The 24,241-nt window shown below is 41.3% G+C and overlaps 1 protein-coding gene across 2 annotated transcripts in view; it reads left to right on the top strand.

Annotated features, from left to right (window-relative positions):
- MSRB3 (methionine sulfoxide reductase B3) overlaps positions 1–24,241 on the top strand; it is an 87,181-nt gene that overhangs the window by 26,527 nt on the left and 36,413 nt on the right. For both annotated transcript variants that reach the window (XM_075057786.1, XM_075057787.1), the window contains exons 3-5: positions 6,661–6,769; positions 8,533–8,610; positions 20,394–20,422. In XM_075057786.1, coding sequence (XP_074913887.1) covers positions 6,661–6,769; positions 8,533–8,610; positions 20,394–20,422 — 216 coding nt within the window. The remainder of the gene's footprint in view (positions 1–6,660; positions 6,770–8,532; positions 8,611–20,393; positions 20,423–24,241) is intronic.

The following is a 24,241-nucleotide window of genomic DNA, read 5'->3' as shown; positions in this document are numbered from 1 at the left end:
TGTGAAAGGTGCTAGGATCATATCAGCAAAACAAAAGTCTCTTTATCTGTTAGGGAGAGAGGAAGAGAAATCCATCATTATAAGTGCTCCCCCCTCCACTTCTGTACCAATAGATCTTGATCTTGTCTTGCCTGGTTTGCATCCAAGAATAAGGCAAATAGGTCAGCTGCCCTGTGCACTCTGTCTTTGGCCGTCTCAGCAGAAAGGGTAACAAAAATGGCAGTTTATAATGTAATGGGCTCTTGCTCCACTTAATTGAAGGTGCTTCTATTCACCAGCCTCTGCTGAGCAGCCACATGCTGCCATTGCTATAGTACTGGTGAAGATGACACCTCAAAAAGCCCTGGTGGAAGCTGCCTTCACCTCCACCGACCAGCGCAGGGTGGTGATGGAGTCCTCAAGGCTTATAATTTGGAGAGGCTGTGAGACCAAGACTGTGGCTGGTAGTGACATCTATTTCATTAACCTGAGATAAGGAAGTAAAGTAGACATCCCTGGAGAGGACGAATGGACCTGCTTTTCTTTCCCCCTTTCCCACTACGCAAAACACTTCCATCTTTTGTTAAATGTTTTTTACATTCGTGGGGAGGGGAGGCAGCTTCAGATTTCTTCTCCAGGGAACGTCTCTTTGGCTTGCGTGGCTCCTTCAGCCATGTAACCTGCCGCAAAGACGCTTGCAGACCTGCGGAAACAGCAAGGCAGCTTCCGTTCCCATAGATGCTGTCTGGACTGGGACCACTGGGTTTTCAGTACCACTTTCTTTGGAAAGAAAATGAGTGCACAGAGGAGATGCATTAGTTGGGAGTTTGGGCATTTTTTTTTTTTTTAGTGCTTGAGAAGCTTACTGTCTTACATGGGAGATCTCTGATGGTGACTCAAAATATATACATTTATACAAAACATGAGCCACACTGATGACCAGGTGGAAAAAATAAATGTGGCAGCTCTTGTTTCTTGGTTGCATGGGAAGCTTGCAAATTTGCAAAGAAAGGGCTTGCCCTTCCCTTGTGGCCATGTGACCCTCCTGGGTATCCAAATAAAGAATTTTTTTTTAAAGACAGTTAATTTTTGGGTGGTGTTCTTTTAAGATAGAACCTGGCTTTGACCCAAAATTGTAACTGTTGTCCTGGTACCCGGCTTTTGGATTTTTAACGCACAATATAGTGGAAATGGTCTTCGCCCCATTACTCCTAATGCTTGCATGAAACTGCAAATGGTATTTCAACAGCGGGTGGGAGTTAGCTACCTACAGCGAGAAAGCAAAGGAGCCATCCCTCAGAGAAGAAACACAGATCTGTTTTTCAATGTGTAAAACATTTACAGGGTTTTTTTAATGATGAAGTTTGGATTTTACTTAAACTTGACCTCCCAACATTTCAGAGTTCTTTTGCAGCATCTATCCTAGTCAGCAGCATGCTTAGGTAATTTAAAATGGCTTGTGATGAGGTTATAAAAACATCTATCATGTCAAATACAGGTTTTGTAAAACAGTGTTTTCCAACTTGTAAGCCAGTAGAACTGTTTGCATCGGTTTGCATTTTCAAGAGTTGTTCTTTTTTAAACTAGATGAGCAGTTCCTGCCTTGTTTGCAGTGAGAGGGCGCTGTGGCATTCTCCCAAGGCTGTGGACTAGAGGCTGCAGAGAACAAACTAAACAGAAGTGAGAGTTGTGTGTTTGTTTGCCTTTTCCTAAGCAGAGAGAGAGGCAAAACTGTAAACAAGAGGCATAAACTGTGTAAATGAAATTTGAAATAATAAAAATGAGAGATTCCACTTTTAATAATACAGAGTATTAGCGATAGCATATGTGAGGATATTTATTTAAAGAAATGTGTGCAAATATTTTTTAACCTTGCAGGATTCCTCTTAACGTCAGTTTGAGATAATTTACCATCAACGACTAAGGTATGACCCCACTTATGAAGGGACAGGCTTTGGGAAGCAGAGAGATGTATACTTAGAGCCAGATCCTGTAATCTGATGTACATTTGTAGACCTTTAAGTAGTTGTTGGAGCTATGCATGTTCCCAAGGGTCTGCCCACACAGGTCACATTGCAGGATTGGGGCTGGGGTGGTATATGAATAATAAAATGTGCTGGAAGGCCCCTAAAAAACTGCCTGGGCATATTAAAAGAAGTAGTACTGAAAACTAGAAGCCCAATTTATTATATGGCTGTGCTCCGCTGGAACGTTTGATCTTGCTGTATTTAATTCAGGAAGTCTTAATGGTATGTGCTCAGTGCATGACTGTAATGTCCATTAATGCTAGTGGAACATAAGCATACGTAAAAGGGGAAAATGTATGCTGTGTCTTCCACACAGCTGAAATGTTAATTTCAGGGGTAGAAAGCAACAAAACATAAGAGAAAATCATTAGAATGGTTCAAAAGACTATTTGAAGAAGGAAGGCCATCAAGCAAAATGCCAACATATTTCAGGGCACGTCAGAGACTAATCGCCACCCTCCGGCATGCTGGAGCAGGTGAAGGGCTGAGTGGAGGAGTAACGGTCTGCTAACTTGTGTCCATCTGTCTGGACATATCTCGTTGCTAGTTTTCTTGTGATTGCTTATATGGAAGGAAATGGCACATGCCTGCGTTATAAACCACAGATTTGGAAAGGTCAGTTGAAATTGGAATTCTTAAGTGAGGTGAGATGCTTAATGTCTTCATTATCAGGTCAGCACCCAGAAAATACTTTCTGTTCACTTCATTCGTACAGAGGAAGACTCCAGCGCTGAACTCTGAAATGTCTGTAGTCTGCAGGTGAATAGTAAATGGCAGTGTGCATTGCATTGCTTCTCAGAAAAGCCACTCCTGAGCACAGGAATGCCGTGGAGGCTCCAAAAGGGTTTCTGTTGGTGTTTGTTCCACCTTCCTCAGCTTTTTTTTTTATGTTTATGCATTAAGATTTGTGACCCTGGGCTTTTCTTTGCAAAGCCTTCCATCCTGCTGCAGGACCTGAACAGCTTTTAGCACCGCTGTCACTGATGGCAGAAGGCTGACGGCGGGTCGCCTCACGTGGGAACGCTGGTGCCCGTTTGTGGAGCGGTTGCCTGTGCACTGCTCCTCTAATGAGCGCCCACCCCAACCAAGGCACCGAGGTGTGCCGACTGGAGAGATTTCATCTGGCCTCCAGTCCTGCAGTGGAATGTAAAGGGAATTTTGTCTGCCTGTGTAGGCCGGTGTTCACCAGTCCAAACAGCGGGATCTAGCTGGAGTTAGGAACATAGCTGTCCTGGGCTCTGCTAAAAGTCATTGCCGAGAGCATCACCTCCAAAAAGCAAGTGAGATCCACTCCAGAGTCCTAACAGTTCCAGTGAATCCAGACTCTGTTATTCTCACAGTGTATTTAATTTAGTCTCACCTTTAATGTAATCACACTGATGTCATGCTGTTTGTAAAACTGATGACCTTTTTTCTCTTCTGCCTTGAACTGTGTAATTTGCGAATGAACTGTGAGCCTGCCTTTATGCCTGAGTTGCTGAAGAAGTTTGTTGCCTGTATGGGAACCCTTTCCACAGCCCATACCTGGTCCCGTCTTTGGGCAACCAGGCTGAGGAAGGTGGTCAGCCAGCACCTTTGTTCTCTGCTTTAATAACAAGTTTGATAACAGCTGCATTACTAGTGGCAGTTTCTGTCATATTGGGCATATATTTGTGTCGCTTTATGTTGTCTCCTCCCAAGATACAGTCAGTTGGCTTGAATGGTGCAGACATCTCATATATGCCATAAAGGAACAGCTGAAAAAATGGAAGCAGCCACCCTTGTACTGCAAGTTGAGCACTGTTGTCCCCCTTGCATGTAATTTTTTTCCTAACCAGAGGACTGTATTCCTAGAATCTCATCCAGTAATTTCCAGGATTCATTGCATTTTATTAAGGCTTGTAGGCTAGCCCTGTTTCAGATAACGTATCCTTACATCCTCTGCAGTCAGGGGTGAGTCTTGCTTTGCCTCCTTGGCTCTTTGGCAATATGGAAATAGTGCAGTCAATTTACTGAGAGGTTTGGGGTTTTTTTTTGCTGCTAGCAGTTACATAATAAGTGCAATTAATTGAATAGGGCTGTTCTTGAATGCTGAGGGCTGAACCAAGAGATTTCTTTTATGATTTGTAGTGCAACTATAGCTTTTTGCTGATGTATACTCCATTAAATTACAAACCTGGAGAGTCCTTTGTTGGGGTAGGTTGCAGTTTACCCCAGTGCAGTTTGGCAAAATTCCCCTGTAGACATAAATACTTCTCTGTGTTGTAAAACACGCAGTTAATTATTGGAAACAATAGGGAAAAAAATCTTTCGTAACACACTTCCTACTTCTGATCTATGTCATGGCTCAAGTGGCATATAGAAATTTTCTTGTGCATATGGTGAGCCCATTGATTGAAGAACACTAAATTTCTGAAATAGATGAAAAATTATTCAAGGAGAGTAAAGAGGGAATACTGACCATTCTTTACAACATTCAGTATTTTCTCTGACTTTTCCCAAAGTGAAGTTACGCTTAGTTTGCTTTTTTGCAACATCTAAATAGCAAATAGAATTTTTTAAAAGAGTAATTGGTAGATACTTTTAAAAGTGAAGAGGTGTTGGTTTGTAAGAGTCTTTGCTGCTCTCTAGACTACTTTTTCATACTGAAATTGTAGATTAAAGACCGTATCTCAAACAGTTTCTTTCTGAGCTGCGTAATGCAACGTAACAATAGCTATTTATATAATGCATATGCTTCCTTTCCCTGTTAGCTATACTTTGAAAGACTTATTAGTCCTAGAGGCCTGCACATTCGGAGAATAAAAACCTCCAACGTTTGACATTTTTAAATAAGCAACCAAATGTTATGAAGAACAAACCTCACTTACAGTTAGGAAACAATATTTACATTTAAGGTTGAAAAGCCAGGATGTAGGAAAATTTTGCTAATTTGGAAGGTGACCTTTAAGTGCACCAAAACCAAATAATTTGTAAGCTATGGCACAGGGCACATTCTTGCAAAATTTGTGTGAATGCTGCTTTAGTGGTTCTTGAAAGACAAACAAAGAGACCTGGAATGAAATCTTTATCCCTCTCCCAAATAAGATTGAAGCTAACAAAGGCATACAGCAGTGCTCTTTCAAAGCTTGCCATTAAAACGAAGGCTCTGCAGCACAGCTAATGAGATGGCTCAGAGTGGAAAACAATCTGTTTTTAAGAATGTTTAGATCAAAAGTAATTTCTAATCTATGAAATAAAGTCGCTTTTCAATACCTTTCTTTCACTAGTAAAGCTTTTTATGTTTGCACTATTTACTTCAATCAGATGTTTTCAATTTTACTTTTTTCTTCCTGAAAATACTTCCTAGGGTTAGTCGGTAGTGACCAACAGCATTATTCTTTTTCTCTCTCCCCTATTCACCCACCCCCACACATTAAAAAAATGAGAAAAGGAGAGGGGGAGGAAGAAAGAAACATCTTTTCTTAAATGATTTGCAAGCATCTGTGCTGTAAGCTAGTTTTTATGAACACTCCTTAGTAATGACTCAAGGTAAAAAAGCAGAAAAGCATCCAATGTTAGGAAATTGCAATCCAATACCATGTAATTTAAACCTGCCATTGCCTCTCCTGTACTAAATGACATACAGATGGGTAGCTCTGTTCCCTCTACTTTGGGAACACAATTGGTCTTTTTATGAGTGTATATAGATTACTAGTAAAAAATATTTTTGTCGGGACTGTTTATTTCTAATTGTACCATATTTTAATTACTGTCATAATTAGAGTGCTTTTTCCATGCTGTATTTTGTCAGCTAATTTTTGCAAGTGATTATCAAAGTTATTTGAATATTTGGCAATTTCTGTTACTACTTTGGGAGTTTTCATTCTCAAAAGCAACCTTACTGTTATTTTTTTTCGTGATGTGAATTTTTGCACTACACAAATGTTTTTTTTCAGTAATCCTTATGTACTCCTTGGATTTTCTGTGTGAATGAAGCAAAGCATAAGATGAGATTTTCAAAGGAGGGTAATTTCAATAGCAACCCTAATTTTTACGACAAGCTTATCGTTGAACCTTGTACAGCTTTGTTCATAAAGAAATTACTTGCTCCTCAGGGCTCCTATTCTAGTGCTTCAACAGTGAAAAAATACAATGGTTAATGTTATAAAGTAAAAGGACAAGGATGCAACTAGAAGTTAAATCAACCTTATTGGAACTCTAAAGATTCAGAATTGGTTTTCAGCTACTTTCAAGGGTAATGAAATTGTTGGATGTTGTGGCTGAACATCATATGCCCATTACCATAAGTCTCCAATATAGATGTCTTGTAAAGAACGTTTCAGCTGTAGTTGGGGTTTTTTTGCAGATTTTTTTTTTAACGGTGGGAAAAATGTTACTTTCTTGTGAATGATTGTGTGCGCAACAGTTTAGTGTATAACACACCAAAGGGCTTTGGCTGTAGCACATTGTCACTGCTCCAGTGGAATCACCTGGCTCTTGAGCAAAATTCTTTTTTAAACTTGGATTTGAAGAAATAATCAGCTGCAGTTCAGCTGAGCCATTCTTCGTGCATTAGGGACCGGTCTGGTCATTGACAAGTGTATGCAGAAGCTATGCTGTGGCCGTCTGCCAAAGCAATTATTCAGGATTTAAGCTAAAAAGGCTCCTTCTCCCATATCCTCTCCCTTTGCAGGGTCATGTAGGGATAAAAAGGACTGTAAGGTGGTCTTTTCCCAGGAGGAGCTGAGGAAGCGGCTGACACCCTTGCAGTACCATGTCACTCAGGAGAAGGGGACTGAAAGGTAAGGCAGGACGAAGGAAACGCAGTCCTCAAAACACAGGCATCTTTCTTCTCCCCCTCCTCTTACTGGTGCTTCCTCACCTTCCCCACCAGGTTGTGTTCTCCCCCCCCGCCCCAGGATTTCTGCACTTGTTTACTAACCCCTACAAATTAACACCACTGCAAAGACAAGCATCTGCAGCGCGGGGGCCGAGGCCAGGGGTCTTGTGTGACTTTTTCTTTTAATGAACGCTGCATGTCTTATAAAGTCACCGGGCTCATGTTTAGAGTCTGTTTTTAGTTTACTACAAAATGTGTGGAAGTAATAGCAGTTTAGGTACACTTTTTTTGGAAGACATCGCAGTAAGCAGAACCACGAGGGAAATGGCCCCGTGCCAGGAGGCTGGAGTTTTGAAGGTGGCCATTGTAAGTATAGACCTTTTGGCTGCAGAAAGAAGGTAGCATAATTTAGTCCTTTTCCACCCCACTCCAATTTCTTTTTGAAGCACATGTGGAGAAGGTATTTATTGGCTCATTTGTGGTTGGAATGTCAAAAATTTTCAATAACTGCCCTCACATGGCTTTAGTCACTGGAAGCCAGCCCCAAGTCCTGGAGGAAAAAAAAAAACCAGGACTTGCTTCCAAGACTGTTTTTAGTGAATAAAGTCTCTCTCTCAGCTGATTCCAGCATGAAGGTAACTTGCCAAGGCCTAGCCGTTTTTTGTTGTCTAATTTATACCACTGAGCTTGGCATAAGGCCCTGGCTTTACCTCTGCTCCGAACGTACTAATGATGTAACTGCTTGTTTTCATCCGTGACCTGAAAGGGCTCTCTCCGCTGCACGTGGGGTCCCGCTTAATCGGCAGCCCTCTTCCTGACGGCGCGTACCAGGGGCTGTGTTCGCCGCGGCCCCCCCTCCGCCGCGGCCCCCTTCTTCCTCCCGCAGCCCCGGAGGGGCCGGGGGCCGGGCGGTGGCCTCAGCCGGGGGGCCTGCCTCCCCCCCGGCCCTCCTCGCTCTTGTGTATGGGACCAACAACGTGATTTAATGCACACAAACAATCGGAGATTAGGTCATTCTTAAAAATCCTGTTTATAAAAAAAAATTGGACCTCATAAAAAGGGTGAAAGGATAATAAAAACAAGCTGCCGAGCACATAGGCTTTTTGTTGGGCTAGCGCAGCTGATTCGTATTAGATGAATGACCTCCTAGCCTTTTAGATTGTTAACTTAGAAAAATATTCCCTTAAAGCTGTAATATTGCTTTTCAACTAAAAATATAAGGCGCGCACAGCTTGAAATCGTGGACCAATTATTTCATTTTCAGCTGCAATGCCTCTCCTGCCCCGCCGCGGCCCGGCACCCCAGCCCCGGGCAGCAGGCGCTTCGCACCTCGGCCTGAGCCCACCTCGCCCCGGGACGGGCCGAGGAGGAGCGCGTCAGGCCGAGCGATGCGCCGAACGCCCGCGTTCGCAAAAACGGCGGCTTCGCTCGCCGAACGGGGAAGGTTCTGGTCTCTCCCTCTTTGCGGCTGCTGTTGTTCTGTCCTTTGAACTGTGGGACAACGGGCTTCCTCTTGCATGATACATAACACCTGAGGCACACTAATGAGGACATTCCCCTTTCCTGTGCCTGCTTTATTTGCTGCCTTTAATAAAAAACAACTGCCAACTTTTAAATCGTGGGGCTCTCCTGTAACATTTTGCTAAAGTCTTAGCTAATTTAATAATTAAAAAAAACCCAAATTCCTTTATTTATTTTTAAAATGTAGTGTTGTTGTTTTCCCAGTGCCTTTGAGGGGGAGTACACACATCATAAAGCTCAAGGAATATACAAATGTGTTGTTTGTGGGACTCCTTTATTCAAGTGAGTATGCTAAATACAGTTTTGAGATTTCTGTCTCTTAGTTTATGTGCTGTGTTCCTGTGTAATCTTGTGTATATTCCAGTGCTTACGTAATTGTATAAGATAATGTAAGTCATTCAAATTGATAGGGGATTAGGAGGGAAGCAATGTAAATAATAATGCTATAGTAAAATCAGCCTTATTGTAAAGATAAAAAGTCTTAGTAAATAAATAAGATAGTAAGATAACATTCAGGTAAAATAGGTAATTTGACAGAAAAAAAGTAGTAACTTTTTTTTTTCATATGCAGCCATGCCAAGTAATTGTAACACAGTCTTTCACTGCGCTGATAGATACTGAGTTTTGGCTGTTGGCATAGCTCACGGGTAGCTTTAAGATCCAGATCCTGGGTGGCGATGCTGCATCCATGCTACGGCATTGTAGCTGATAATGGAGACAAAAAAAAGTAGGTGCTTTTTTAGAATTCAAGCAGTTAAGAAAACAAGATCCAGGAAGACTGCATTACTTACTGAATTTTCATCCATCCCAATTAGCACACATGGAGAGCTGCTTTAGGAACTGAAGCAAGGATTAAGAAAGAAATAATAACTTTTGTGTCTTGCATGAAAAATACTCTTTAGAAGTACTGTGGGAATTACGGCCCTAAATTTGGTGCTAGAAGCAGTGCTGATTGAATTCTCTCAATCACTGCATTGTTCTGCATGGATTCAGTTGTTGTTTATGTGGTTTTTTTCTTATTTCTGGCTGCCTGTGTTCATTCTGATGAAGAATTTCATTTTTTTGCTTGTTTTTTCCCCCAGTTCACACTGACTCAGTCCCTCTCCCTTGAAGAGGTACCTTTACAGCAGCATGAAGCAGGATGGTCAGGATAGCGCTAATAATAGAGAAAATTGGGTCAGTAATAAGTTACAAAGAAAAATAAAGTTGATGTAGCTCCAGAATCACCAGATGTGGCAGTGATAGTTGTTCTCAAGAGACTGTCTGTAAAGATGAAAGCAGCACTTCATCTCTGTTATGTTTGATTCCTCTGTTAGGAGGATTATCTGCAGAAACTTCAGTAATAACATGAATCTTTTAAGTTGGAAAACTGATCGTTACGAACTCAGCCAAGGCAATATTCTCATGTCATGTGTTACTGTGGTGCTTAGTTTGGGGGTACAAAGTGGGGATCTAAAGTGTCCATAACCTGGTTTTCTACTCTGCCATTTAGACATTCCCCTGCTTACTGTAGCTAAATCTTTATGGGAGAAATCCTGGCCCTGTTGAAGTCGATTCAGATTTGGCAAATGAATACAATGGAGCCAGGATTTCACCTTCTGCCTTCAGGACTGGCTTCCTTTCTATCGTCTGCTGGAGAAAGAGTAGGGTTTTTTGTGGGGTGAGATTTGGACAGCAGTAGTTCACATAAATGAATGTGAACAAGTTTCCAGTTACTTTCACAATCCATTTAATATGGGAAAAAACTGCAATATGAGACTTACCTGTGATTATCTCAAGTGTGCAGTATGCTTTGGCGTAGTCTTGACTTTTTTTGAATTAATGAGTTGGATTTCTCTATGTGAAATGAGCTATATGGAAATGTCCCTGTTTTCAGATTCTCTTTGAGACTCCCCATGGATTTTATGGGAGGAGAGAGAGGGAAAGAGGGAAGTTGTTTTTTATTTTTAATAAATCCCAGACCAACGGGCACCTGAAAAAAACACCTTGCTGATTGTGTCTCAAGGCTGGACTGGCCTTAGCCCAATCTCCCCAAAGTCTTTGTGTTGCTTTGTGAGCTCTTGCCACCTCTGGTCTACATCAAATTCAGCCAGTTGTTCAGAAGTGGCTCACAAGGGTGGGAACAAATGGGGAGGCTGATAGGGGTCCATCTTCTTTTGTTTACTGACCCCAAAATGTCAGTATATAATGTCTTCCTCAACTAGGGAAGATACATTTCTGTATCTTGGTGACTGCTTCAGCCCAGACAGCTAAAAAAGTGGGAAGGAAACATAGATAAGAGAATGCAAAATGTATGCTATTTGCTAAATTTTTCCCACAGAGTGTAAATCACCAAAGTATTTTCTTAGGAGTAAGTTGGTAGTACAATACAGTGGAAGTCCATTGCCCCATTTAAAATGCAAGTTGTTTGGAGGGGTGTGGGGGGCTGGTGTTCGTTTGTGGGTTTTTTTTTTAATTTCCAGATAGTCATCTGAAACTTGCATTTCCATTTGTTTCTCATTGGGTGTCCATTAATTTTTTTTCTTTGTGTTGTTGTAATCTGTAAATATATATATTTGGACTATGGACCTGTCAGTTTAACCGGGAAGGAGACTGGAGCTTCAGCAGTAATATTAACAAACTTCAACTTTTAACATTTCTGATTTATGTTGTTTCGTTACCATGTGACACACGAGGTCAGGGCACACATGAATTTTACACTCCAGATGAAAGACCTGGGTTTTGGTACGTCTTTAAAACAGAACTCTTGTCTCTGTCACAGGAAAGATAAAAGAAACAATTAGGAATTTAACATCTCTTCATCTACCTACTTGTACTAGTGTTATGAGAAACCTCCCAAGCTTTATGAAGAACATGCTTTAACTTTTTCCACAATCAAAGGTGCCTCACACATAAAATCCACAATCATGCCGTTGAATCTAATTATTCCATCTCTGAACTTTCACGCCAGACAGTCTCCTACATCCCAGTACAGCTGCCTAAAGAAAGCAAAAAATGAGAGAGACAATCTGAAGGACCACCTTTTCTGCAAACCAGCCCTTATGTGGTTTTGCGTTACACTTAACTCCAATCTAGCTGCAGGCTTATGCTAAAAGAAGCAGCCCTGCTCCCCCCACCTTTCTCTAGGGTGCTTTTTCGTGGCTTCCCCTTCACTGGACCTCACCTGTTGTGGCTGGAGCATGTCTCGATGCAGTACATTGATCTGATAGAAAACTGATCAGCCAAAGAAAAAACCCTCATGCTTATCAACTACACCTGCTTGTGTTAATTTTATGTGAGCCACGTTTATCATGGCTGGACAGCCTCTGCAGCAAGGTTGTGTATTTCTGTATCAGTTCCCAGAGCCACCTGTGCCACTTGAATCCTCAGCATCTTCTAAGGGCCAAGCGTATTTGCAGAATTGCACCTACTTTAATTTTTCAAGGCATTTTTTGTACATTATGCAAAAATACCATTCTGTCCACAGCCATGGCAAGAGGAGCTTAGAATGGACCTGAGTGAAATCCACAACTGGCGCTATTGCCATAGGGGAGGAGCTATTCCATATTTAATAAACCACGGTCATGTCCTTTACCATATGCAGGACTGTGTGAGAAAGATGTGGTATAGATGGGAACTGGGAAGCCTGGGAGAATGATTTCCTTTTAAAAAAGAAATATTATTGTTGTGTCAGTTTCCAATTTTTAGGGCCAAGGAATGAATTGCCAAGTCTTCATAAATCACCCACTGCTGCCTTTATTGCTTCCTGGAAGGAATTCTTGGTAATGGTGTTGGCTGTTCTGAACATGCGCTAGGAGAAATAGCAACACCCGTATTCATGTCATGTTTTCATTTGATTTTCGTTGAACTGTGTTAGGTCTTCTCAACATCTCTCAGACATCCAAAAGCAAATTGTGAGAAAAGCAAAGTGTGGCTGGGCAATATCGCAGTGCTGTTAGCATTGTACCACTCTTGTCTTCACAACACAAGGAAGAATTTCAGTCACCAGGCTAGACTATACAAGGAATTTCCTTTTCCCAGTGCTGAGTGCTTAATTAATGGTCTTTAAGCTTTCTTAATCTTTATATCCTTTGAGCAGGCCAAATGACAAACCAGCACCGGCTATCTGGCTAGGAGAGCCCATATGAAGTAACTGCTGTAGCATCTCTAATAAGATCTAACAGAACTACTTGAGCAACTTCATCAGCCCTGACTGACTCTTAGTGTCCTCACAAAACTTTGTCAAAACTAGCAGCTTCTGTTTAATAACATTTGTTTGCAGTAAGTGGGCTCTCAACAGTGTAGGAATCATACTATTGTTTAGGTTGGAAAAGACCTTTAAGTTCCTTGAGTCCAACCATTAACCTAGCAGTGCTAAGTCCACCACTAAACCACGTCCCTAAGCACCACATCTACAGGTTTTTTAAACACCTCTAGGGATGGTGACTCCACCACTTCCCTGGGCAGCCTGTTCCAATGCCTGACAACCCTTTTGGTGAAGAAATTTTTACAGGTTTTTTAAACACCTCTAGGGATGGTGACTCCACCACTTCCCTGGGCAGCCTGTTCCAATGCCTGACAACCCTTTTGGTGAAGAAATTTTTCCTAATATCCAATCTAAACCTCCCCTGGCACAACTTGAGGCCATTTCCTCTTGTCCTATCACTATCTTGGGAGAAGAGACTGACCCCACCTCACTGCACCCTCCTTTCAGGCAGTTGTAGAGAGCGATAAGGTCTCCCCTCAGCCTCCTTTTCTCCAGACTAAACCGCCCCAGCTCCCTCAGCCGCTCCTCATAAGCCTTGTGCTCCAGGCCCTTCACCAGCTTGGTTGCCCTTCTCTGGACACGCTCCAGCACCTCAATGTCTGTCTTGTGCTGAGGGGCCCAAAACTGAACACAGTATTTGAGGTGCGGCCTCACCAGTGCCCAGTACAGGGGGACGATCGCTGCCCTAGTCTTGCTGGCCACATGATTTCTGATACAAGCCAGGATGCTGTTGGCCTTCTTGGCCACCTGGGCACATGGCTGGCTCAGTCAGTCAACATGCAGTACTACCAAACAGTTCTCATCCAAACCCACATTTTTACTAGGTCTTGTGTAGCTCCAAGAAGCTTGAGGATCTTAAAACTTGCAAGAGTTTCTGCAATTTTTTGTGACTGTCTCCTGGAAAAGGCTGATGGAGTTAAAAATGAGTAAAGTTGTTATCACTGAGCATTGGTTTCTTCTTGCTTCATCATTTTTGGGTTGAAACCAGCTGTCGTTTTGAGTCTGCCGTGTCACTGCTGGATGACAGAGTGTTATGCACTCCTAATCATCTCACCAAAAATCAAGATGGCAGAGTGCTCATCTTCTCTAGAATCTGGAGGTTTAACGCACCTCTGAGGATGACCATCAATACGAATACTGCAGTGCCTGCAGTAAAGTTGCTTTCTGAATACAGCCCGTGGCATCCGCACATCTGAACGTTCCTGAATGCCGAATCCACATCTAATCTTACCTGAATGCTGAAAATGTGCTAAGCTGTGTATAGCTTATCACAACTGTAGCATGGGGCTGTCGCTGGAACTTGACCTGGCAATTACTAATTTCTGTGGTGGTTTGGAACAGGACTTTGTCGTCCTGGTCCTCGAGCCCCTTGGAGCAAAAACAGTATGATTCTGCCCTTGGGTGGAGCTGCTGGGAGGCTCTCGGGGAAAGGCTCCTTCCACTGGATGCTTGGCAAGTGTGGTGTAGAGGAGCCGCAGTCATTAAAGCAAATGATTCTGCACCCCTAATCGACTCATGGGTAGTTTTTAATATCCTCTAAATGGCAGCTTCTTGGCCGGTGCTGAATGTTCATTTCACTACCCTCATGTAAGCAATGAAGTCTGGAAAGTTTTTTATGTTAAGGATTAGGAGAGCAAGAACAAGTTTGGAAAACAAAAACCACTAAATCTCATTTTTTCCCTTGATTCACAAGCCACCTGGTCTTGTTTTTTCTGTAGATCAGGTCTGTTGTACTGAGCTGGTTGCTGCCCACAAATGTAGTAAGGCACTGTCTGAATTACTGCAGGCCAAGGTCACTGGCTGCTCAAGAAGCAAGTCAGATGAGACTGCCAGCTACAAGCCAATACAGCAGCAAACCTGAGATTTCCTTTTGCTTGTGTACTCCTGGTAATACCATCTCCAGCAGTGAAAACAAGTAAAGGAATATGTGGGATCTCACAGTTTGCTAGGCAGAGGACATTTCAACAAGCATCTTTTCCAAAAGGCAAATACTGATGTAGATTTCCTAGGAGAAACGTGTTAGGATTCAAAAAACAAGGCAAAGGGAACTTGAAATGTAACATTTCAAATATTTCAATGTTTCATTGAGACAAGCCTGTGAAACTTCTATGATTTACTTATTGCTGAGCACTGCTGAATTGCAAATCCTTGTTGAAGGTACTTAGAAATAAAAGGAAATAAATTCAAAGATTTCCATAATCCTAGAGATTTGTATAGATAACTTCCACTGATTTTAAGAATTTAATTGATATTTTCACTGTAAAATTTCAATGGATTCTCTGTAAACTTTTAAGTCTGATATGTAATTTCCCCTGTTTGAAATTCACCCTGCTTTGTATTGACTGTTCATCAGTCACCCTGCTTGGAAGAACTAATTTTCGCCTGGAATTAACCTACCTTATGCTTTAGAATGTGTATGTATATACCTGACATAAAAATCGGGGAGGGTGGATTGTTATGGATTGTGACTACAGAAGCTGTAGATTTCTATATTTATCTGTTTATAACTCTCACATTAAAATAAACTGGACAGAACTCACCCAGAGAACACTCGCTGACTAACATGATGTTAAAATGCTCTTCTTGAATTTGGTTTTTCATCAATATGCAGAATAGAGATTGCCACAGCATCCATCAACAGTGAATCAATCTTTTTTCTGTAGTCGAGGAAAGCGAGATTAAAAATAATGTCTTTAACTAGGCTTCCTAAGGAAGTAAGGCTTACAGCATCGTGCTGTCTATGTCAATCCTTTCCTAATAATAAAACTGTATCATTTAATCTACTTGCCAATTTCCGCCAAATTTGGCAGGGGAGTAGCTATTAAACCTCAAAGATATTAAGTTCTTAAAACTTTCATGCAGTTGGGAGAGAGATCGCATTCAAGCCCTCTCTGATGGGAGACCTGAACAAGAGTTCAACTATATTATTAGATTATACCAGATAATATTATTGTAAATAATATATATATTATTGTAGTATAACAGAGAATCCACACGAGGGTGGAAGAGAGAGAGGCATTATGAACGTCCAGCTCTGGGAAGTACCTGCGAGTAGTTTTGCCACCTTAGACACCACAGGATCTGTCCCCTGGCCACAGCGCAGCAGCAAGCCCAGCTTTGCTCCTTCTGCTGCCTGAGGAACTACTTGGTTCTTAACACTTGGGGGCTTCCCAAATTCTTTCATGCTGCAGGTCTCAAATTCCTAGATAGTTACATCAGGTATTAATTTTTACATTGGAATACCGCTGCGTTTTTCTTTCTGGAAGCTTGCCTTGTTATTTGGAGCTTGGGCTCATGAGTAAGATCAGTGACCACTTCCAAGTAGTGGTTTGCGTTTTCAGAACAGCTGTGTCCATACTTGTAAATAAAATGGACAAAAGCCTCTTCTCTGGCCCTAAAGGCAAGTGACAAGACATGGCTTGTGTTTTCTAGCCTGAATTCCTCTCCTCTGAAACAGAGTGGCCTGGTTCATCCTGCTTGTGGGGAATGGTCGCTGGGCTGAGCCTCCCCTGCAGCTTGCCCAGGTCCTGTCTAGGAGAGCGCTGGTTTGTGTGAGCATGATACGGGCCAACACAGTGTTCAGGGACAGGTTCACAAATGAGCGTTTCTGTCCTGGCCTTCATTAGCTTGCTAGCAATGCCGTAGCCAAGAACGCTGATATTCCGACTTGGTACTTACTGTATTACTGGGGGCAAATGGGAAAGAGAGGGGAATGATTTTATTCTGCTCAGTCACCTGAGCCAGCACGTGGGTTGGCTTGGATTGCATCAGGAGCAAACTCGTTTTTGATCGTTAGACTTGTTAGATCGTTGTCTCTTCAGCAAACTGCCCATGCCAATATGGAATAAAGTTTTTTGAAAATTAAGATGTACCAAAGCTGCACCTATCATCTTTACAACTGTAACAGATCTTTATTCAATCAAAGTCCTTTTCAGAGGGGAGTAGTATTTTGAGTGTCTGCACCTGCCAGTGTTGTTTAGCATCCTTGAAGCAAAACCTTGCAAAGGAACAACCTGGTATAAACTGCTAATGCAAAGGTGTAAGAAAGCCAAGAGGAGTCAGTGACTCCTTCAATGTTACAACGAAAGGATTAGAACTGCAGAGCTTTCATCAGGTGCTTTCTGAGAGAGCTGTGGGACTTTCAAAGGCTGTTCCCAATGTTGGGCTTCAACAAAACCTGAATAAACCTGTTAGAGACTCCATCAAGAAGGGTGAAGGAAAAAGACAATTGTAATGTAACAGTAGAGGTTCTGCAGTAAGTCCTCTTTCCCCTCTCTTTTGCAAAAGTCCACTTCACTGTCAAATAGCAGATCTGTGTTAGCTTCAGCTGCAGTGTGTCTGGTCACGCTGTAGTATGTGGCACTGAACAACTGCAGTTCAGTCATACTTTGGAAGGCAGTAGTTTAAAATTCACACTATAGGAACACATGGTGATATCATTACTCTGTTTCTCAGTAACTGGCAGTCTGAGCATCTGGTTTATGGTGCCTTTTAAAAGGAACAGGTCAAACTGCCCCTCTTTGCAGTACTGATAAAGTGACCATCATATATTTTATTGTTTGTGTTTGATTTAGTTATTTCTGGGATCTTTAAAAGTGTTGCGGCACCTTGTCCTTAGCTAAACCTTTCCAGTAGCTCACTATTTCTTTGCATATCGTGTGTTGGTAGCTGAGCTACTTGGCATTTGTATTGCCATGTGTTGTGTGTATTTGACTTATATCACAGTTGGAATTGGAAAGCACTTTATAAATACCTTCTTGCCCTCTTTATGCATATAAACTCCTTCCCAAAGATATTTATGAATGATTCCCTGACTTTCAGAGTACTCCTATGGGGCAAAAGTAGAGAAAATATGCACAAAGCTACTCTCTGTTTGTTGTGGGTTTTCTTCCAGTCTTGGTGTGATAAATGATAAAAGATAGTTTGTGAAGTCAGTGCCTGGCTCTGTAAGGTGCATCTTGTTGGTAGGATGCTTAGGTTGGATATCAGACTATAAACAATGTTAACAAAGAGTGTACAGAGAAGTTTTTCCTTCTAGTAAATGTAGTTTTACAGGCATAAAGGAGTCAGAGTGAATATTTTTGTGTGTAGCAGAACATCCCTTTGGAACGTACTTTCAGCATTTAATTTTATCCTATTTATTGGCCATTTCTTAGTTGTATATTTTTAACACCTGTGTGTAACTAGTTTCTGATACCTTTGTCTAGTGTGCTGTCAAGAAAAAGATGTAAATACTGGAAGATCTAGGGGGAAAAGTGCTGGTTCAATTGAAATTGCTGGAAACTTCGTCATTCCTTCAAGTAGTCAAGATGACTTTGTGTTCTTGCAGAGTGCTTCTCTCACATCTGCTACTTGATGCTTATTTGCAATGCCAAAGACACTTCATTATTTTCCTCCCTTTTTTATGTGCCCTTCTCTAACAATTTCTGTAATACTGTGTCCTAAATTTTGCATTGTTTTCCCAAGGTGACATGGTGGCCATAACATAGGTGACCTTCCTCTTCTTGATGGCTCCTAGGGCTACCTCCCATGTCGTGTTTTCTTTCATAGCTATTCTGCTGTTGCCAGACAAAGTTGTATTCATTTATCACCCCGTATCAGTTTTCGGATTTGTTGTCCAGTAATTTATGACCGTTTGGAGCTTTGGTATTCATTACAGTGCCCAGTGACCCTTGTGACCCTCCTCCCCATGTACTCTCTGCCATCTTGGCCCCTGGGCCAGTTTGTTGATGCCTCAAGTTGCAGTGCATACGTCCATGCCAAGCCACGCACACTGAGAACCAGGGTCTCTGTTTGACCAACTAATACCAAGTATCTAGAATTTAGGCAGAGAGAAGTTGATTGTGCAGATAAACAGACACTGAGGGTAAGAAAGATTTGTATGTCATCTTCAACTATGTAGGTAGTGAGGTGTTGCTGATACAATGATGAGCAAGAGAGAACAGTCTAGACAGATATACTGTAGCTTGAGGAGAATATTGTATATAAAGTACTGAGTAAGTAGCTTTACCTGGAACTCAGTGGAATTCCCGTCAGTTACCAGCAGGCACTTTTTGCAAGGTGGGGACTTTATCCTGCTGGGGGTAAATACCAACTGAAATCCACTGCCAAACAGGAGTATGGGCTGGTGCCCTGGGCAGTTATTGGTGGTGGTATTCGTGAAGGCACATCAGCAACCTACTTTCTTCGTTCAGTGCTTTTGGTGGTACTTTATAAGTACCAATTATGAAGATAAGTTATGTTTTTTCCCTTCCATCTTTTCTCCACCTGAAGGTTATATTTAAGACATAAAAGATTGTGAGCACTGGGGGAAGGTGGAGAGTGAGCAGGAAGGGTGAAGGGATTTGTTTCCTTTCTGATGGCTTTAACTGTAATGAATAGTGTGAACTTGTTCATAGTTTAAATTGTGATTGATGTGATATTTGTTTGCTGTAGCAGAGATCTTTGATATGGGATTACAATGCCAATTATATAAAATATATAGAGTACGTGTGAAATACATCTACACGTACCTGTATGTACAAGCTCATAAAATAAAAGAAGAAAATAAATCTGCAATTAGTTCTTGAGCTTTGGTCATTTATTTTTGAAAAAAGAAGGACTGTAACTTCCCAAAATACATCCCCTCCTTGATGCAATGTAAAAGGATCCAACATTGTACTTCCTCCTTAGAATTTCTGGGGAAATGCATTTTGCTGCCAACGTAACATCCTTTAACAGGTCTCCTGCTGGTCAGACCTTGTGTCCTGCTGTGACAGCCATGACCATGTGTACAACTGATTGTTAGTGGGCAATATAAATCTGATTGGAACATGCCCGTTAATTGGTTTGAGAGCTCGATATAGACAATGCTGTCTTACAGGAGATTGTGTAGATAGGCCTAGTCATAGGGTTAATTCTGCTTGACAGCACATCAGCAGCATCTTGAGAGTAATTACCCAACTTAAGTTTTCCCACAGTTGAATTGAGATCTTCAAAGGCTTCTACATTTACAAGCATTATTAACCTATATCTGAAACATGATGTTCCCACAAGGGCTAATTTTTTCTTCCTTTTATTAAATATACAGGTTATAGGGTTCATTTGCTAAATGCTAAGCCCTTAGAAGAAAACACTACTTGTTAGAAAGAGAAAAATCTGCAGTGCACGACCAAAGCTAATGGTGCATAATGCACACATCATTGTCTTTTTGCAAAGACTTTAAAACAAGTTAAAATTTGGGTCTGGCTCCCTTCCTCTATCCCTCTCTCCCACCCCCCGCTTTCCACTTTTAAGAAAATCAAACCACTTATTCCTACGTGCAGAGTGAGTAAATTGAAGACACACGCAAACAAAACCCTCCTACGATGTTGTACAATTAAGTACAGATCATTGGATACAATACATATGACATTAATGAAACGGTATCTGCTTCAAAAATAGATTGGAAACATTCATGAATAAATTAAATCCTCTTAATGACTTTTCAAAAATGAAAATGAATGAAAACAATATTGATTTCATAGGAACAACTGTGTACCATGATTCACAGCATATAATTTAATCCTGTTTTAAATTTATATTCTATTTTCTGCATTCATTTTGTGATTTGTCCTTTAAAATATCTTCTTTGTAACTCCACATTGTAAAAAACACCCAAATACTAAAGATAATAGTTATTATTTGGGTTCAAATGCATTTGAACGCGTTAAATATTAACATACAGAGGTAGACAGTCTTGTTAAAGACGGTATTTGCTGAGGGGGAATCAGTCTGACAAATGGCTTTGATGGCATAAAGCAGTTCTTGTAACTTACGATCTTTTTATTTTCCTTTGCAGGTCAGAAACAAAGTTTGACTCCAATTCAGGTATGTTTAGATTTACAGTGTTTTGCTGAATGTACACTATTCAGGTTAATCTCAAAAGAGTAGTTTATCAGTTCAAGTTCAGTTTAGTTTTAAACAAACTGGGGTAGGTCAGTCTTAAAAAGGATCTTCATTTCTCACCCTCTGAAAACAGCATTATTACTGTGAAACATTTGCTTTCATTCCTTTCATTAGTTCCTGTCTCTTTACATTTTCCCAAAAGATGATCAGGAAGATTTTCTTGTGACAGGCTTTAATTGATCCAGAACAATTATAGTACAAATAAATGATAATACAGACTAAAGGAAATGGAGGATTGAAGTGAAGTTTGAGAATGATCACTGCTTTAAAGGAGAATGTTTTTCTTCCTGGTCGACAAAGACATTTCATGGGAATTTGAAGTCAGTGCAGCCTATCTGTCAGGAAACGGATGATTTGTCATCAAATTTTCGTGACAGATGCATGTACACAATGCATGCCAGACCAGTCTGTAGAGCTTGCTTTAGGAGGTTTACCAAAAGGCAGTCTCTCTCAAGTTGTCTTTTTAAAGAATTTTAATGTGTTGTAGGGATTGGGAGGGAAGTGAAGGTCAGTCTAACAGGTTAATGTGTATCTAACAAGACAAAAACCACAGGACAGCAAACAGGGGAACAGTTGGGGAAAAAAGAGAGAACCTAATACCAGACTGGTTTTTATTCAGTTAACTATTCCTGGGTGTTCCTTAAAGTTAAACAATAGTAAATTAAGAATAGGCTGTTGTCCTGAAACTAGCTGAAATGTCCATTGCCTGAAAAGGTCATTCAAAGTAAATTTTTTTGTTAAGATGAAAAAGACTGTTTTAAGCAGGAAACGTGATATTATGGCAATTTTGTATTTAGGCCAATGTTATCTTCTATATGGCTTGCTTAATGCAATGATTATAATTGCTTATAATGATAGAAATTTTACAATATATATTAATCAGAGTACGTATGAAATAGCATGTTTCCTTTTATCCCAGTTACAACATGATTTGGGTTTGAAACGTGAGGTATTACGTTGCGCTTTTTTTCCACATTAGATTTTATCTTTGGAACTATATCTAGCAGGAAGCCTTTATATAGCCAATTCCTACGTCTTGTATACTTGAGTCATCTTGCTTCTATGATGATTTTAGTCTCTGAGTTTGAGGTTACTTGCTTTAAATATTGCTTGAATGAACTCTGTGCTAAGTTGCTTCTTGGATCTCGACCAAACAGTTTTACGTGGGGGGATAGCTTCATGCACTGTCTGCCGTTACCCCCTTTCTTTTAGTAAAGTCACCAAAACTAGGGTGTGAAGCAGAATGTCAAATGTCTCACTTTGCTGTTGAGGGGAGAGTGCTCTCTGCAGAACTTTGATTTGCTTGGTGGATTAAACTACAAACAGTTATTGACTTTCTCTTTTGAAGCAGCTCTTCTGTTAGGTACCCTTGGCAGTGAAGGCAGGGTGTGGGATTTCCCAGGGAGCAGAGAGCAGCGATACAAGATATTGCAGCCATGGCGAATGCCGCCTCAGTAGGTGTCACCAGGCCTCTGTGCTTGGACTCTGCAGGGTGAGCATCAGCTTTTTAACGTCTCCTCTTCGTCTGTGCGGGCTCCACGGGCTTGTTTTCCTTGAGCTTGGGTCCGTGTTCTGGGCACAGTTTGTCTCTTATTTCTCATGTGGAGGTGTTGGAAAGCCCGGCTGCCCCAAGACCAGAGGACTCGAGTTGCTCTCCCTGCCCTGCTCTGCTGAAGGCACTCGTGGGCACTGTTCTTATAAGGCCAGAGCTCTGGCTCTGTGAGCGCCTGATGCAGTTTTATCTCCCCGAGAGCACAGAGAGGTTGCAGAAGGATTTGGAAGTAAAGACCGTTTACGGAAGACCACACAAAAATACATAAATGTAAACAAGCAGTAAAAGACCCAGGATCTTCTCTGTCTCCACTTTTTTTGCTGCACCTAAGTATTCTCTGGATGCATACCAGAATTCTCTGCATCAGGTGATTAACGTTATTTTGCTGGGTGTGACATCAGCAGGTACCGAGGACGTCAAAGTACTTTGTATACCACCAGGAATACAGTATGGGAAGGTCTGGGGCTGAGGAATTTCTTAGATTTATTCCTTCTTTTTCTGCAGAGCCTCACTTTCATCATCTGCTTGTGATCCCTTTCCCTGAAATCCCTGGGGAAGTCTTTGGTTGGAATAGTTTCAGGCTTTCCTGTCACGGGACCCTGGCCACCCCCAAGGTGTTTAAGGCTCCTGACCTGGTGATCCACTGTGGATTGCCAATGCATGCAGCTGGCCAGGCCAGCCTGGTCTCCTGGTCTCGTTTTATTCTTTGCCCCAACTGCTGTACTTGGAACTGAGAATTACGGAGGTTTAATGCCTCAGTCTTCTTACCAGTGCTGCCTCTTTCAGCACAGGTTTCAGGTAACAACCAAGGGTAGATGTTAAAAGACAGTGGAAAAAACAGATTAAGCACACAATTAAAATGGCATTTTAGGAAAAAAGAAATCACAGAAACTCTGTAGCCTCAAAGTGCATTTCATGGCCTGCAACACCAAGGCTGAAAAAAACCCTTACTTTTGTGAAAAGTACAGCAGCTTTCCCTCTGTAGGGACAGTACTTGGTTCTTCCACCAAGAAGTTTTTCTTGATAGTCAAGACAGCGCACGCACTTAGAGTTGATCTTTTGATCCCAATATGTGAGAGCTGAAAAGTGGAGATACTGAGATCAAGTCAACATGTATCACCCAGATAAAACATCCCTGTTTTTGTTTCCGCACCAAAGAGTTTGCCATCCCTTTCCAGAACCAGACAATAAGCCCAGACCTCCTGCTGCCTCTGAGTGAACCAAGGGTGTAGGCAGGGTGTGGAAGGATGCGCTGGTGATGGCAGAGAGGCATCCTCGTAAAAAAATCTTTCTCTGGCATGGGGGGGGGGGGGGGCGGTTTGCAGTGCCCTGTGTAGCACCATGTTCTGCATAACGTGGGCCTTTGAAGCGTGTAAATGTAGCGTTGGTTTTAAAAGGGCTGCTGCCATTTGACACCAATGACTATATTTATGCAACCTTGAGTTCCTTGGAGACACCTTAAGGTATTTTCATATCCCTCATTTCGTTTTGAATTCCCCAGACTGTGATTCCTGAGTAAACCAATGATCCCGCAAACTGGAACAAACATGCTTTGTTCTCGTTTATCTCATGTTACTCAAAACAGTTCAAGTGTTGAACGTGCAAATGAGGTAATTTTATTCTAAAGTGAATATTTTCTTCCAGGGAGCTGTTCTACAACTTGTCGTGTGCTCTAAATTAACCCTAATGTTAATTCCAGCTAACTTTCAAGTCTAGATGTCCCCTTGTTAAGCATTTATCAATGCTTCTTGTACTTGTCTTTCCTAGAAATATTTGTGAAGTATTGAAGAATTAAAAGAAGTCTTTCTGAAGCAAGTACAAAGTCTGTAACACAGCTTTAAAAGTAGACTCACTCTAAATGTAACCCTGGAAATGTTGTTCAACACTGAAATATTAGGCAAACATTGTCAAAAGAAGATTAATTTGAACTTGAGCATTAACTTAAAAGAAGGCTGTAAAATTCCTATAGTGATGATCAGGATTTATCATATAAATAGCTATAACATCTGTAGGGGACACACATTCTTCATATCATGACTAACAGTTCCATCTGAGAAACTTCTTTTTCTCTGCTGATTCTTTCTAAGTCTATAGCTGGCAGAATTTCTGTCTCAGAGACCATGGGGTTAGCTTCATGCTGTTAGAAGATCTTATGAAATGAAACAATTTTGCTTTCCTGTCATAATATG

This window comes from Buteo buteo, chromosome 26 (genome assembly GCF_964188355.1).
Source record: "Buteo buteo chromosome 26, bButBut1.hap1.1, whole genome shotgun sequence".
Lineage (NCBI taxonomy): Eukaryota > Metazoa > Chordata > Aves > Accipitriformes > Accipitridae > Buteo > Buteo buteo.
This window is presented reverse-complemented; position numbering and strand designations above follow the sequence as displayed.